At 56.1% G+C, this 15,383-nt stretch overlaps 2 protein-coding genes and 1 long non-coding RNA gene across 4 annotated transcripts in view; 2 read left to right on the top strand and 1 right to left on the bottom strand.

The window, feature by feature from the left end:
- The window catches only part of LOC306663292, a 726,016-nt gene that overhangs the window by 384,498 nt on the left and 326,135 nt on the right, over positions 1-15,383 (top strand). The window lies entirely within an intron of this gene.
- Positions 921-2,082, top strand: LOC306663308 (olfactory receptor 2C3-like; the record flags this gene model as incomplete). The annotated part of the gene is given in 2 exon segments (XM_079143721.1): positions 921-1,918; positions 1,920-2,082. Coding segments are annotated over 2 exon segments (1,161 nt in total).
- On the bottom strand, positions 11,586-12,530 carry LOC306663265 (putative olfactory receptor 2W6; the record flags this gene model as incomplete). The annotated part of the gene is made up of 1 exon (XM_079143698.1): positions 11,586-12,530. One exon carries the CDS (start codon positions 12,528-12,530, stop codon positions 11,586-11,588), a length of 945 nt encoding a protein of 314 aa, XP_078999824.1.

Genomic DNA, 15,383 nt, shown 5'->3' with positions numbered 1-15,383 from the left:
ATCATCCTGCCAAGTCCGGTGGGGCTCTGCTGGGAGCCCCTCACCTCCAGGCCTGCACTGCCCTGACCACAGGCCCTTCTGACCACCCCCTTCACATTAGGCCCATGAGGGTACATCCATAAAGACAGAGGAAGGGACGTCTGCATCACATGCTGGCCAGCCCTGGGGACCCAGAAGCAAACAGACCAGTGGACTGAGGCCACACAGGAACTGGTGGTCTGAGTGAGATGGGGTCCAGGGTACCGCAGCAGCTGGCCAAGGGTGGAAGCCCCCAAGTGTGAAAGCAGATAAGGAAAGGCGGGGAGGGTGGGAGGCTGCCTCTGCCTCGGCACTGAGGGCCAGCGTCACAGGTGGCTCTTGAAAATGGCGTGAAGTGGGTGGGAAGCAGGGCGTGTGGCTGCCACAGGGGGCGGAGGGGCAGCAGGTGCCACCTCTGCACAGAACCCTGGGTGCGTGGAGGAGCCTCACGATCCCGCATGTCTCAAAGCCACTCTTGATTTGGGGCAGACTTGGAAAGGAAGCACAGACACTAGCTGCGGTGTCAAATGGAACCTCGAGTGGAAAATGGGGGCAGGCTGGCCAGGGAGGCGGGACCCCGAGTGGTGAGGAGGTGAGTCTGGACTTGGGACTGGCAAAGCCAGGCTCTGCTGGCTGCGGCCAGGAGGACCCGGGTTTGACACCTGCATGTGGTCCATCCCCGGAGCAGCACCTCTACCCAGGGCTGCACCCAGGAGTCCCTGCTTGCTCAGGTGCAGCCCAGCTGCTGCAAGCACAGTGACCGCTCCGCTGGCCCCGGTGCCACTCTCACCACGAGTCTCGGCAGTTCCTGGGCCGTGCGTGTCCAGCCCTCGCTCACACGCTCTGTCTTCTCAGGAAGGCCCAGGGGCGTCCTCGGAGCTGGGGGAGCAGGGTCCTGGTTCATGGCTCCAGCTGCTGAGACCGCCTCCTGCTTCATGTCCAGGGCCCCCTGCACAGCTGGCCCTTTGGCCCTGCCCTCTGGGCATCAGAGGCTGGAAGTGAGCAATGGAAGTTCTCCTACTGTGTTTGTGCTCCTGGGCTTCTCTGCCCGCCCCTCGCTGGAGCCCGTGCTCTTCGTGGTGGTCTTGGGGTGCTACGTGGTGTCTGTCCTGGGCAATGCCACCATCATCCTGGTCGCCCGGGTGGACGTGCGTCTCCACACGCCTATGTACTTCTTTCTTGCCAACCTGTCCTTCCTGGACATCAGCTTCACCACAAGCATCGTCCCCCAGCTGCTGGTCAACCTCTGGGGACCACAGAAAACCATCAGCTATGCTGGGTGTGTGGTGCAGTTCTATGTGTCCCACTGGCTGGGGGCCACTGAGTGTGTCCTCCTGGCTGTCATGTCCTATGACCGCTATGCTGCCATCTGCAAGCCCCTGCACTACACGGTCATCATGCACACACGGCTCTGCCTGGGCCTGGCCTTCACCTCCTGGTTTGGGGGTCTGACCACCAGCATGGTGGGCTCCACGCTCACCATGCTCTTACCACTGTGTGGGCACAATCGCATTGACCACTTCTTTTGTGAAATGCCCCTCATTATGCAACTGGCCTGTGTGGACACCAGGGTCAATGAACTTGAGATGTATGTTGCCAGCTTTGTCTTTGTGGTCCTGCCCCTGGGTCTCATCCTGGTGTCCTACGGACACATCGCCCAGGCTGTGTTGAAGATCGGGTCAGCAGAGGGGCGGAGGAAAGCCTTCGGCACCTGCTCCTCCCACGTGGCCGTCGTGTCCTTGTTCTACGGGAGCATCCTCTTCATGTATCTCCAGCCAGCGAAGAGCAGCTCTCACGAGCAGGGCAAGTTCATAGCTCTCTTCTACACCGTGGCCACCCCCATGCTGAACCCGCTCATCTACACGCTGAGGAACAAGGACGTGAAGCAGGCACTCAGACACTGTGTTGGAGCCCTGCTGTGAGCGTGGCCCGTTGCTGCTGTGCGTAGTCGATGTGTGCTGGTCACCCACACTGTCCACGTTGCAGTGCCGGGTGTTCCTACCTATGCTGTCACTGCTGCGTGGCTCACAGTTTGTAGTTATGTCTTCCACTGAGGGAGCTTAACATGAATTCTTTTCCATTCCTCCAACATTTTAAATGACTCAGTGAGTAGACACTGGTGACTTAATGAGGGCGAGCGTTCGCAGAGCTCAGGGGTGTGGGCCGAGTTCCAAGTCTGGGTCGGCTGCCCACAGATGCACTTGAATATTTACCGGCAGTGCCCTGGTAGCATGAGCACCACATGTCCATCTTGCCCCGAGTCCTGGCGTGACCTCCTTAAGACCTCCTTTAAGGGGACCCTTAAGAACTGCCCAGCACTCCTCCAGTTCTTCCTTGAAACAGGAAGGGATGGAACACTCCCAACAGGAAGTCAGTACCATTCTCACACCAAAACCAGATAAGAACACATCAAGGAAAGAAAACTCCAGACCAACATTCTTGATGGAAATAGATGAAAATCCATTAAAAGTAGTAACAAATTGTACTCAACTTATTAAGAAGATTGTGGGGCTGGGGATATAGCACAGTTGGTAGAGTGCCTGCCTAGTGTGCACAAGGCCCTGGGTTCAATCCCCAGCACCAAAAAAGAAAGAAAGGAGGATTGCTTAACACATGCAAATTGATAAATTTAATTCATCACATAAAGAGAAACACAGATGATAAACGCTCAGTCATCGCAACAGATGCAGAGGAAGTCTCTGACAGACACCGCCTGCTCCTTGCCTAGCAAGCCTCCTTGAGTCCCTCCACCCCCATGCTTGGTTGTCCAGGTTTTTTGGTGTTCTTGTGTATTTGAGACTCACGAAGCACTTCCTGAATTCCAGGCACTGTTTAAAGCATTTCGGTCACATTAACCCACTAAACCCTCTGTCCAGCAGCAGAACAGAGCAGCACCAGGCCTGACCTCCGTGGGTGTGCACCGGCTTCTGAGTCCAGTGCTGGGAGCTCTTTCACAGTGGACAAAGTGGACCTCCTCTTGCCTACTTTCGGAAATCAAAATTCCGCCAGATCCCAGGACGTGGAGGGCCCCTGCTGCCAGCCCTCCTCACTCACGAATTCCTTTGAGGAATGAAAATCCCCTTATTGGAAACAAAATTCTTATGAATTCAGTTCGTGTTTGATGAGAATGAATAAAGTATTTTAAGTCACTAAGAACTGTTGAAAAAATACAAAAGAAAAATCTGTATCAGAGAATCTGTAATATGATTAAAAAAAAAAAAACCAAACCCTTACTAGAGTTAAGTGTTAACAGTAAGAAAGACAACTTGCTGGAAAGAGACCTCCACACGCTATCAAACGCCCTCCACCGGAACCTCAGCCCTTCTGCAAGATCCCAAACGGGTCACAGATGATGGACGTGACAGGTGAACTCATAGGAGTTTTAATGGAAAGCAAAAGAAAAACACCTGGAGGCTGGATGGGCGCAAAGCCGCCAGCTCACCGAAAGCCCAGCACGCAGGGAAAGGCTGCCAGGCGCCCTTCAAAGGGGGTGCGGCTGGCAGTGCCATTGAGAGGGTGGTGGCCGCGGGAAGCTGCAGCAGCGTCTGCAGACTAGTTCCTCCGCCTCTACAGGAAAAGCAGCAGCAGCTCCTTAGCAGCAGTGTAGACAGAGGGTACCAGGGAGCCCTCAGGCGTGGGCGCCGCTGGACACCATGATCTTGATGGTCGTTATGTAAGGCTGTGTGTCTACAAAATTAAGAGAAGTGCACGCCAGAAAATTTTACAAGTCTACTTTACAACGAATCGAAAAAGAAAATGTGAAGCAACCCAAAGAAAGTGTTGCTCTCGCCGCCGTGGTTTTACATACATATGGACTCTGCACTTATTTGGAAGATGGTGTAGCAGAATAATTTAAATGTGAAATCCATTTCTCCCTCTGGTGCCGGGGGCCCAGCCCTACCCGGGGTCGTGGTGGCCACAGGTGATGGAGTGGGCGTCGGCCAGGTGGAGGACAAAGCAACACAGACCCAAGGAATGGATGCTATGTTCTGAATTTTACTTTTCCCAGGTTTATTTTATTTTTTAAAAGGTTGACAGTTACACGTTTTTTTCAGAACAGGAAAAGGTCACAAGGAGAAGAACAAAAATATTTTGTATGATCATTACTAGACTAGACAAGGAAGTATTCTAATTATTCTAGTAATTGTTTACTTGTGATAACCTATAACTAAACAATAAGACATATTTGTATTTAACTGATCATAAAGGTTAAAGCAAGTTCAGTAGGGTTGAATAAACGTCAGTCTGCTGTAGTTAATAAATGCTAGGCATTTTGAGCTAACAAATATATGACATTATCTTATACTGTGTGAACATTGAGGGACCCTTTATTTCTTCTGTTTCTGTTTTTCCTTCCTGATGGGGTTGGAATTATTTGCCTACGTGTTTCAGGTCATCTGAGATAGTCAACAGGGGATCGGCAGCTAGCATCTGTTGTTGTATTTTCTCATAGCAATCTTGGTTACTCAGTTTCATAGCAAATGAGTAAATCTGAAATCACTCTTCCATTAGAAGTCTGGTTTTTATGTTCTAACTCTGGAAAGACCCCTATTTTCAGGGAAAACGCATAAAATATTCATAGTAAACCTACACATATTAAGCAAGCAAGGAAGGAAAGCCCACAACCCAAATTCCCAACAAGATGAGACTTTGCAAACATCTTTTTAACTCAGTGGAATTCTTGTCAAGCACTGGGGAAATGCAGGTGGCGTAGCACTCTGGGAGAGGCAGACGGGTGAGGACCGGCAGGTCTCTGCGGGGAAGTCTCGGCCAGGCGCTCCTTAACCCGAAGGGCCCCATCCCGGCCTTGCCCTGCTGTCGGTGTAACTTCGTAACTGCGCTCCAAGGCCAAGAGACGGGCCTCTGCGCAGGGCCTGGGGCCGCCCAGCCACGGCCTCCCTGCGCAGGCGCCCGGGCCCTAGGGTCCAGCAGTCCAGCGGGCCTCCTAGGAGGCGCTCCCCCGGAACCCCAGCAGACATACGCAGACATCTTAAAGGCTGGTTCACCGCGGAGCCTGCTGCAGGAGGGCAGGGCGCCCCCGGGCCAGTTCCTCTCCGAGGGCAGGGTGGGTCTGCGATCATTACTCTCACAGCGTCTGCCCCCTTGGTTCTAAAGCAGTGATTCTTGAGCTTCCTCCCACTAATTTGAGGGAAAACCGCTTATTGCTAACTAACATGATTAATCTGAATGGTCAGATACTCCCTGGACCCCAGCATGTTCCCTCCGGGTCCAGAGAGGAATCCAGACACCAGGACTGGAGCCGGGCTTTCCGAGCCTCAACCACACCACACCCCAGGCCTGACGGTTCCTTTCCCAAACCCAATTCCTAGTCTCCATCACCCTCCTGTTTCATTCATTAAACTTGCATAACTTCTTCCTGAGTCATTAAAAGGCTTTTCCTTGTTTTCGCTCACACGTGGACGCTAGAGCGAAATATGGAATAAAAGGGAGGAGATCCCCTGAAAGTAGAGGGGAGTCAGCAGAGCAGGGGTGGGGCAGGGAGAGGCAGGAGCCGAGGAGTGAAGGACAACCAAGCTGTGCACTGTGGGCTCGCCACGGGTCATTCCGCCTGATTCACAGCTGTAAAGCGCCAATTTAAAAGATTCCTAAGTGGAAGGAAGCCCGTAGGGGAAGGGAAATGGGGAAGGAGGGAGGGACAGAGGACGTCCTGGAGACTGAGACGGAGCACGTGTCGTCCGGCAGGTCAAGTGGACCCACACACGTGACCACACACGTGACTACTGCTGGGCGCTAGGAGGTACCTCCGCAAAGGCTTTCCTGCTCCTCTCTACTGGCACACTCTAAGCTGCAGCAGGTGCCCTGCCTGAGATGTGCCTGATCCATGCCAGGCTTGTCCTTGGCCGCTCACTTCCTCTCCGTGACGGAGAAGCCAAACCCAGCGTGCCTAACTGGCGCGAGCCTCCCTGTGCACGGCGCCCTGAACCCTGGTGCGCACGCGCGGCCTTCGTCGCCTCCGCACCTCCTTCCTAACCCTGCTAACAGCGCTCCTCAAGATCCAGCAGGTCGGCGCACCAGACCTCGGGACCGAGCGGAGGGCTCTCCTGGCAGGCCGTCAGCGCGGAGGTCCCTGGCGTCCCCTCGGTCTTCGCACCTGCCCGACGCCCGAGCGTGGTAGGCTTGCGGAGTGAAGGGAAACGTCGGTTAAACGCAAATGATACACGCGTGAATGACCGGTGGTTCATCACCAATCCCCCATCCCCACGGCCAGTGTGGGGACAGCGGAGGCAGTGTCACTGGTAGTATCTGTGATAAATCAGCACAGCAGTATAAACTGAGCGCTCAGGACGCCTGAGTCCGCCTTCCATGTTCTGGGTAAAATCAACGTATTTGGGGAGCTCTGTTACATACCGCCCTTACGCCAAGCCCAGCTCAAGAGAGGAGAGCACTGCGCTGCACGCGCCCGCAAGGGGCCGATCGCTTAAGCTCCCAGCTGTTTAGGGTGGAGCATGAGCTCACCTCTGCAGGTCCACCTGTGACCAAGAGGCTACTCAGGATCGGAATCCCCTGGAATCTGAGCCTTCCTCCTCGTCAACAGCACGGGGTCGGGGCCCTCAGCCCCACCCTCAAGGACTCCAGTGTACCCTTGAAATTCCACTTTCTCCCCTTTCCCAAAAGCAAATTCAAGCCAAGAGTGTGCAGGGCCCTATTCAGAGCGAGAGAAAGGCCCCACAAGGTCAGGGCGTGGGCTGGCTTAGTGGAAACAGGGCTGAGCAGCCTGTATTGATTAGATGTGTTTGAGGTGAGGAGACAGAGCAGATGCCAGGTGACAGCTCACCACCACCTTCAGGAAACTTCCAGATCTGTCAGAGTACAAGTGAGCCGCGATCTAATGCAGCATGTGTCCAAGCCAGACTCTCAGGCTCTGGTTGAGACCTGCCTCCATTAGAAACATTAACTAACATTTACTACTAAAAATCAGATCATAGAGACCAGTTTCCACAGATGTGTATTCACAGGCCTGGAGGGCCAGATTAGCATGAGTTCTCCTCTCAGGGACAGATCTATGAAAGCAAAACAGCTCTTTGGGCCAGGTAAACACACTGATGGGTGCAGCCACGCCAGTCCAGGGCCTGAACCCAGGGAACTCTACCCACACTGCACCTGTTCCCGAGCCCCAGAGAGCCATGCCCGACTCTGCCTGGCCTGGTCTGGGCACAGTGCCCCAACATTGGGCTGTGGCCTCCCGACATCATCTCCTTCCTTGGTTTCTCACTGTCAGCTGCAGAGGAGTATGTCAGATGTTTTCTTAATTTCATAATTTAGGAAACAGATTAGAGATCTTAAATGTGAGACCTGAAACTCTAGAACAATAGAAGAAAACATAGAATAAAGGCTCTATGACAATAACTTTTTGGATACAACCCCAAAAGTATAGAAAACAAATGTGGAAATGAACAGAATTCCATCAAACTGGCAAGCTCTGCACGGCACAGGGCACAAGCAACAGTGGAGGGGACAACAGAACAAGAAACCACACCTGGTGTAGTTAGGTATCTGCAGACCACACCTGGTAGGGTTTAGTATCTGCAGACCACACACCTGACAGGTTAGGTATCTGCAGACCACATCTGGTGGGGGTAGGTATCTGGAGATCACACCTGGTAACATTAGGTGTCTGCAGACCACACCTGGCAGGGTTAGGTATCTGGAGACCACACCTGGTGGGGTAAGGTATCTGCAGACCTCACGCCTGGTGGGGTTAGGTATCTGCAGACCACACACAAAGTGGGGTTAGGTATCTGCAGACCACCCCTGTAGGATTAGGTATCTGTAGCTCACACCTGGTGGGGTTAGGTATTCACAGACCACACACCTGGTGGGGTTAGGTATCTGCAGACCACACACCTGGTGGGGATAGGTATCTGCAGACCACACACCTGGTGGGGTTAGGTATCAGCAGACCACACACCTGGCGGGGTAGGTATCTGCAGACCACACACCTGGTTAGGTATCTGCAGACCACACACCTGGTACGGGTTATGATCCAAGACACACAAGGAACACTGCGGGGGCGCCTGGCTCTCCTTGCAGTGCTTGACAGAGTTCCACTGAAGGATGATTGCAGAGACTCATCCTAAAAGGATTGTAGCCAGATGTATGCCTCCCTAGCTTGGATGTTATTCTCTGGAGTTTTCCTAATAATATATTACTCACTTCAGTCTGGGGATCTTGCTAGAGGTGATGGGAATAATTCTACAAATTTCCAGAAAAACATCTTGGAGACAAAACACATGTTGAAACCCTGTAATGATTAACCTCACTACAGCAGAATGTTTTTATTATGTTAAAAACCAAACACTGCATTTACTGTCACAGCCAGAACCTGTCGGGTCACAGAAACTTATAGATATCAATGTTTCCCCAAGTTCTAAGCACAAAGCACCTCCCACAGTAGCTATAGATATGGACCAGCTTATTTTATCAATGGCAAGCCCTGGTGATTAAGTGAGGATAATCTGTAAGGTTACTGTTTTCTCATAATCTTTCAGTAAAAACAATTTCTGCCTATGCTTTGGAAACTTCTTTGATTTTATTAGTCACAAGCCTGTCATCAAAGCCTGAAGAAAAATGTATATAAACCCAGCCTTCCCCGGAATAAAGTGGGAGTGATTGCACCAGAACTAGAGTCTGTGTCTTTCATTCTCCATCCATCGCCGACGCTGTCTCCCCACACCCCCTTACCAGTGTGGAACCCATGGACTCCTGCTAGGGCTGGACCCCGGCAGAACACAAAAAGTTCAACAGCAAGAGAACAAGTAATGTGATTCAAAAATGGGAGATGGATCTGAATATGTATTTCTCAAAATAGATATTTCTAAAAAGGAACCATTCAAACATCCAACATGTATACAAAACCTTTCAGAATCACTGACCATCAGAGCAATGCAAGTTACAACCACAATGAGATGTCACCTCCTGTGTGCTGGAATGTCATTACCAAAAAGACAGAAAACATCAAATGTTGGCAGGTAGCAGAGAGCAGGGAACCCTTGGGTACCGTGGGTACAACCACAGTGGACACCAGCACCCCACTCCTGTATTCAAAGGAATAGAGAGAGGCGTATTGAGACGTCTGAGTCCCACATAAACTGCAGCAGAGAACGCACTGGCGGGGCACTAAAAGCGAGAATCTGAAGCGTGCGTGCTCTTAGCCAGGGTCCCCTTGAGCCAAATCAGCCAAACCCAAGGGGATCCAAGGAGGAGCCAGATGAGGAGTCTGCCCACTTGAACCCAGCAGTCTGTCCTTGGTCTTCCACAACCGAGTCCCTATGACACCAGAGGCACAGAGCCTCCTCCCTGGGGCCAGCAGACAGCCTGGACCACTCCCTCACCCAGACCGCTTCAGCGAGGGTCGTAAAGCTCTGCAGCCAAGGCCTCTACAGGGGAATCCGCCCTGGAGCTGAGGGTGATGTCACCTCGCTGGTTATGCCCTGAGCTGAGGACAGGCACTCACAGGCCTCGCCCATCTGGGAGGGCACGCCTGCTGGCCTCGCTCCTCACCTCGCTGAGTCATGAGGAGGAGACCAGCGTGCTGTGGCCTCTCCCCACGTGGACTGGTGGCCGTGCCACAGAGATTCCCAGCCACACGGCTCCATCGCACCCGAAGTGGCCCTGTGCAGTGCAGCCACCATCTTCCTCAAAGGAAGTGTCCCCAGGGGCCCCGGCCAAGTCCCTTCTCCAGGCGATCGTCCGCGGATCCAGTCCTGGGAAGGGGGGGTAGCGATTTCCAGCCAGGGACCCCTGCGGAGTGGAACAGGTGAGAGCCACTGAGTTCGGATGGAGGTCAGGGTGGCTTTCAGCCTGAACCCCTCGGATGACACAGCTCTCTGCTCCTGGGTGGTGAAAGAATGGACATTTTTTTAAGCTGTCTGTTTTATCTGAACTCCCTAAGGTCTCCCTCCCGTGACGGGAACAAAGCCCTTAAAGCTGTTCCAGGAATCGGCCCCAAACAGGGAGTAAAAGGGTAAATTGAGCCAGATAGCCAGATAGTGCTCAGACAGTAAGATTACCAGAAACTGTTGACCAGAATCTACGCCCTGTTGTAAAACATTGTGAAACATGTTATATGTTATCAGCAAACCCAGACCCCCTTTGGAATTTCCCGGCAGCTTTGTTCCCCTTTTCCCTTTCATGTGCGACCCCTCCCGATGTGTGGTCTCTGCCTTTATAAACCTACAAGATTTTCTGCTAGGGACTCGACTCCTGGACTCCTGCGTGAGTCACGAGTTGGGTCCCAGCGCGCTGGAATAAACACCTCTTGCAGTTTGCATCAAGTGACGCCTCCTGTGGTTGATTGGGGTTGCCGTCGATCCGTGGAACAGAGTTGGGGTTTCCTTTTTGGGGGCCTTACGGTGGTACCCCACCCGGGCTGAACTGAAGCTGGGACTTAGAGTGAGCCCGATCTATGAAAGGGAGCACTGTGCGACTGCAGCCGTCACGGTGCTAAGGGCTGAGGTCCCATGTGTCCCCTGCCTGGCTCTCAGGTCACAACTGCCCCCAAGAGTGCTCATGGTTCAGGACACAGGAAGAAGGCCGGGGGACCTCCACAACACGACTCCCAGGCCTGTCTGCCGCAGGTGGTCTGGGGGAGCCTTTAACGGATGCCTGGCCCAGCCGGCTGTCCCGCGCTGGGGGCTGTGGAGCTGGGAAGTCTGCGTCCCGGGTTTTAATGCCACGTGTTACTGCCACGCTGTGCCTAGTGACTCCCGACTGTGCTGACCCTGCAGGATCCCACCAGTCATGGTCGGTGGGGGTGGTGGCAACTCTCCTGAGGGGATCAAGGCGGTCGGTCCCCTCTGAATGAGGCCCACCTGCTCTGCTCCTCCCAGGCCCCTCCGCTGGGAGAGCAGCCGGCCCCCGGGCCTCCTTTCCAGAAGACACCTCAGAGGCCACTGCTGGCTCAGGAGGTCCTCCCGCACACCGGACGCCCTGTCGTGGGCACGGGGTGCTGGGAAAGGCTGCTCGCTGCTGCTCTTCGACATGTAGGACACAGCTGCAGACTGCCAGGTGCCTGTGGGACGGGCGGTGACAGGCCTGCTGTTGTGGATGAGCCACGAAGACGAGGACGAGGACGCTGCCGGCAGAGCAGAGTGGAGTGGCGCTCCCAGAGCTGACCCCAGTCACCCGGACCTGGCAGGGCGCGCCGCGGGACGCCCGTCTTCCCCACGGCGGCTCAGGTGGCCAGGAGCGGCCCTGGCCCGTCATCTGCAGGTCAGGCACCCCACACCAGGCTCCCATCCCGGCACCCCAAACCCCAACGTCCTCAGCACCAGCAGGACCCTGGTGGAGACCCCACACCCAACCGGCACCCGACCCACAGCGGCCAGTCTCGGGCAGGTCTGTAACGCCCGCCCAGCGACCCTGGCTAGTGTGTGGGCATGCAGGAAACAAGGGAGCCTCACGTCTGCACTTGAAGCTGGGCGTGGATTCAAGATGTCTCCTCAGGTCCAAGTGCGGTTCCAAACTCCACGCCTCCTCCGCAGAATCTGCCCGCCAGGATGTGGGCCAGGAACGCGCACTCGCTGGCCGGACGCAAGGCCCCTCACTCACGCTTCCCCGGCCCCCTTCTCCCAGCCCAGCAGCCTGGCCACTGCCCCCTTCACGTCCTTGTTCCTCAGGGTGTAGATGAGGGGGTTGGCGCTGGGCGTGACCACGGTGTAGAAGAGCGTGAGGAACTTGCCCTGGTCCTGCGAGTAGCTGCCGGCCGGCTGCAGGTACATGTAGATAATGGTCCCGTAGAAGAGCGAGACCACGGCCAGGTGGGAGGAGCAGGTGCCCACGGCCTTCCTGCGCCCCACGGTCGACCTGACCCTCAGCAGCGCAGCTGCGATGGTGCCGTAGGAGACCAGGATCAGGGACAGGGGCACCAGCAGCAGCGCCACCCCCAGGGCGAGGGCACAGGCTTCCACCAGCGTGGTGTCCTCGCAGGACATGGCGATGAGAGCCGGCATCTCACAGAGAAAGTGGTCCACCCTGCGGCGCCCGCAGCGCGAGAGCCGCGTGGTCTGAGGACACATGACCAGGGCATTCAGGAAGCCGCAGCCCCAGGCCACAGCGACCAGCTGCAGGCAGAGGCCGGGGTGCATGTGCACCGTGTAGTGCAGCGGGCGGCAGACGGCCACGTGGCGGTCGTAGGACATGACGGCCAGGAGGACACACTCCGTGGAGCCCAGCACCATGTAGCAGTAGAGCTGGGCCACGCAGCCCTGGTAGCCGATGGTCTTGTCCGGGCCCCCGAGGTTCCGCAGCAGCTGGGGCACGACACTGGTGGTGAAGCAGAGGTCCAGGAAGGACAGGTTCCCCAGGAAGAAGTACATGGGCGTGTGCAGCCTGGCATCCACCAGGGACAGGAGGACGATGGCAGCGTTGCCCACCAGTGCCAGGACGTAGAAGACCAAGACAGAGGCGAAGAGGATCCTTTCCAGGCGAGGCCGGTCGGAGAAGCCCACCAGGATGAAGGCCGGGAGGGAGCTGTCGTTACCGCTCCACATGGCCTCCCCGCCGTGTGCAGCCCGGGCCAGGAGCTGCAGAAGAGGATGCCAGCCCCAGCCCAGGGGAGGTCCACCTTTCCTGACTGCCCAGGGCACACTCACCGATGCCAAGCACGTGCAAGGCAGTGTGCCAGACTCCCCCAGGTGAGACGGATTCTTCTAGAACCTGCCTCCTTGGGGGACGGGCAGGCGCGTAATGACAAAGGGGGCTTAGACGCTCAGTGGGGAGGTTTGCTGAAGGTGTTGGTGCGTGGCTCCCAGTGCTGGGGAGAGCCCTGCACACGCGTGTTCAAGGAGGCAGTGGCCTGAGAGCTGGCCTCCCGTTGACCTCCACGGAACAGAACGTGGCGTGTGGCCGACGGAGCAGACGCACCCAGGGAGCCAGCGGTGAGTGCAAGGTGCCCAGCCACTCTCAGGGGACGCTCAGGACTCCACGAGGCACGCCCCAGGCCACCGTGGGTGGCAGGTAACTGTGCTGAAGCAGGACACAGGGATTCTTGAGAACGCAGTGCGAGGCTGCCTCTGCAGGAGGCCTGCAGCCCAGCCTGTCTCTCTGTGTTGGCTCTCCTCACACAAGCTGGAAAGAGGACAGGGCCTAAGTCCCACCCAGACCCCCATGCCCATGGCCTGGTGTCGGTGGGTATGCGCCCGGCCACCGCCAGCCTCCAGGGCTGCAGCCGTCAAGCCACGGCTGTGGGGACCCTGCCTGACAGTGCCAGGAGCTACTGAGGAAGGTCCCCCTGGGACAGCAGCGAGTGACACCAGGCTGCCTGTGGCAGTGCAGACACCAGACCCCCAGCCAGGCCCCACCAAGGGGTAGGGAAGGGGTGGGGGCCCCTCGGAAGTGGCCAGACAAGGGCCAAAGAACGGGCACCTTGGGGAGCCGTCCACGGGCACGCTTTACCAGTGGCGGGTGCGAAGAGCAGCAGCCCATCGCAGACCATCAGCCCGTTGGAGAGACCCCAGGAGCGGCAGGGACAACTGCACAGACGGCTCAGCAAGGCTGCCTCTGGGAGCCCTCCCCGAGCCAGAGCCGCACCTCACGCAGGGCGTCTTTCCGACACCTTTTCCTCGGTGCTTCATCACCGAGTGCAAGACGTCCAAGTCCCAAGGCCTCTGCCTCGCCCACCAGGGATTCCACCACAGACCCCTGCAGCCCAGGATCCCAGCCCATGTCTGAGGCTGAGAGTCGTGAAATTGCAGGGGCTGTTGAAAATGCCAAATTCCTTCATGAGCACAAACTGTAATGTGCACCCGGTGCGGACACTCTGGCCTAAGGCATGGATGGGGTCAGTGAGTGCAAGGGACCCGACTCTAGACCTCAGGTCACGCTCCAACCACACGAACCACGGAGGACACGGCCGGGCTCCTCCGCTTCCCTAAATGGAACTTGACTACAGCAAGCAGGGGCTTTTGGCCTCCGTTTTACTTCAGATATACGTCCTGATCAGCTTCACCGGTTCACGTTCAACAGCACATTCAGCTGCGGGCAGAGGGTCACACCTGAGTTCAGGCTGTCCCCACAGAAGCCCTGGACTTAGATGTTCCTGTCAGAAACGTGACAGCAATGCCAGAGCAGCCAAAGGGACACCAAAGTGCCAGTTAGCGCCAAACAGAAGAAAGGCCAAAGGCCAGCTGAGGCCAGGAGCAGGGTCCCCGCTCTGCCCTCCTCCTGTCCACACCAGCCAAGGCCAGGGCGCAGGGTCCCCAGCTCTGCCCTCCTCCTGTCCACACCAGCCAAGGCCAGGGCGCAGGGTCCCCAGCTCTGCCCTCCTCCTGTCCACGTCAGCCGAGGCCAGGGCTCAGGGTCCCCTGCTCTGCCCTTCTCCTGTCCATGCCAGCCGAGGCCAGGGCTCAGAGTCCCAGCTCTGCCCTCCTCCTGTCCACACCAGCCAAGGCCAGGGCTCAGGGTCCCTGCTCTGCCCTCCTCCTGTCCACACCAGCCAAGGCCAGGGCTCAGGATCCCTAGCTCTGCCCTCCTCCTGTCCACACCAGCCAAGGCCAGGGCTCAGGGTCCCTAGCTCTGCCCTCCTCCTGTCCATGCCAGACAAGGCCAGGGCTCAGGGTCCCTAGCTCTGCCCTCCTCCTGTCCATGCCAGACAAGGCCGGGGCTCAGGGTCCCAGCTCTGCCCTCCTCCTGTCCACACCAGCCGAGGCCAGGGCTCAGGGTCCCAGCTCTGCCCTCCTCCTGTCCACACCAGCCGAGGCCAGGGCGCAGGGTCCCCAGCTCTGCCCTCCTCTGTCCATGCCAGCCGAGGCCGGGGCTCAGGGTCCCCCTCACTCTGTACTTTTCCCTTCCCATCCATTTCTCATTCTGGGGTCTTGGCTGGCAGTCTGGCCACTTTGTTCTCACCAATCTGCACGGAGGATCCCTGAGGAGAATTCCCTCCCTGTGCGCTCCTTCCAGAGGTGAGGTTGTGATCATTCTCACGTCTCTGGAGGAGCCCTCCCACACTTGCTTTGTCTGTGTGCTAAGACAGAATAACAGAGTTTCTGTTGGACTTGCTTCTTCTAATCCACAGAGTGGTTTTATGTGTGCATCTACTCTCGAGGGACACGCTTAGATTGGCCCAGCAGGGATTAGGGAAACAGGTGGAACAGAATCACTCTTCATATGCTTTAGATTCACTTTGCGGAATTCAGTTTGTTCCATTATTTCTGAATCAGTATCTTGCTTCAAAAATGCAGTTCCAAATTGCAAATTGGTATCAGGAAGCCCCTTGCTCTGATGCCCTACCCAGGATAAACCCTAATGAGAACCCTCACAAAGGTAATTTGAATAAAGGTTCAGACGTGAGACATTGCCACAAAAAAAAATCCCATTTCAAAATCCTCACCCTTCCTGTTCCCAGA

The sequence above is a fragment of the Sciurus vulgaris genome (genome assembly GCF_902686455.1).
Source record: "Sciurus vulgaris genome assembly, chromosome: 6".
Taxonomy (NCBI): Eukaryota; Metazoa; Chordata; class Mammalia; order Rodentia; family Sciuridae; genus Sciurus; species Sciurus vulgaris.
The sequence above is the reverse complement of the archived record's forward strand: the minus strand, read 5'-3'. Positions and strand labels throughout refer to the sequence as shown.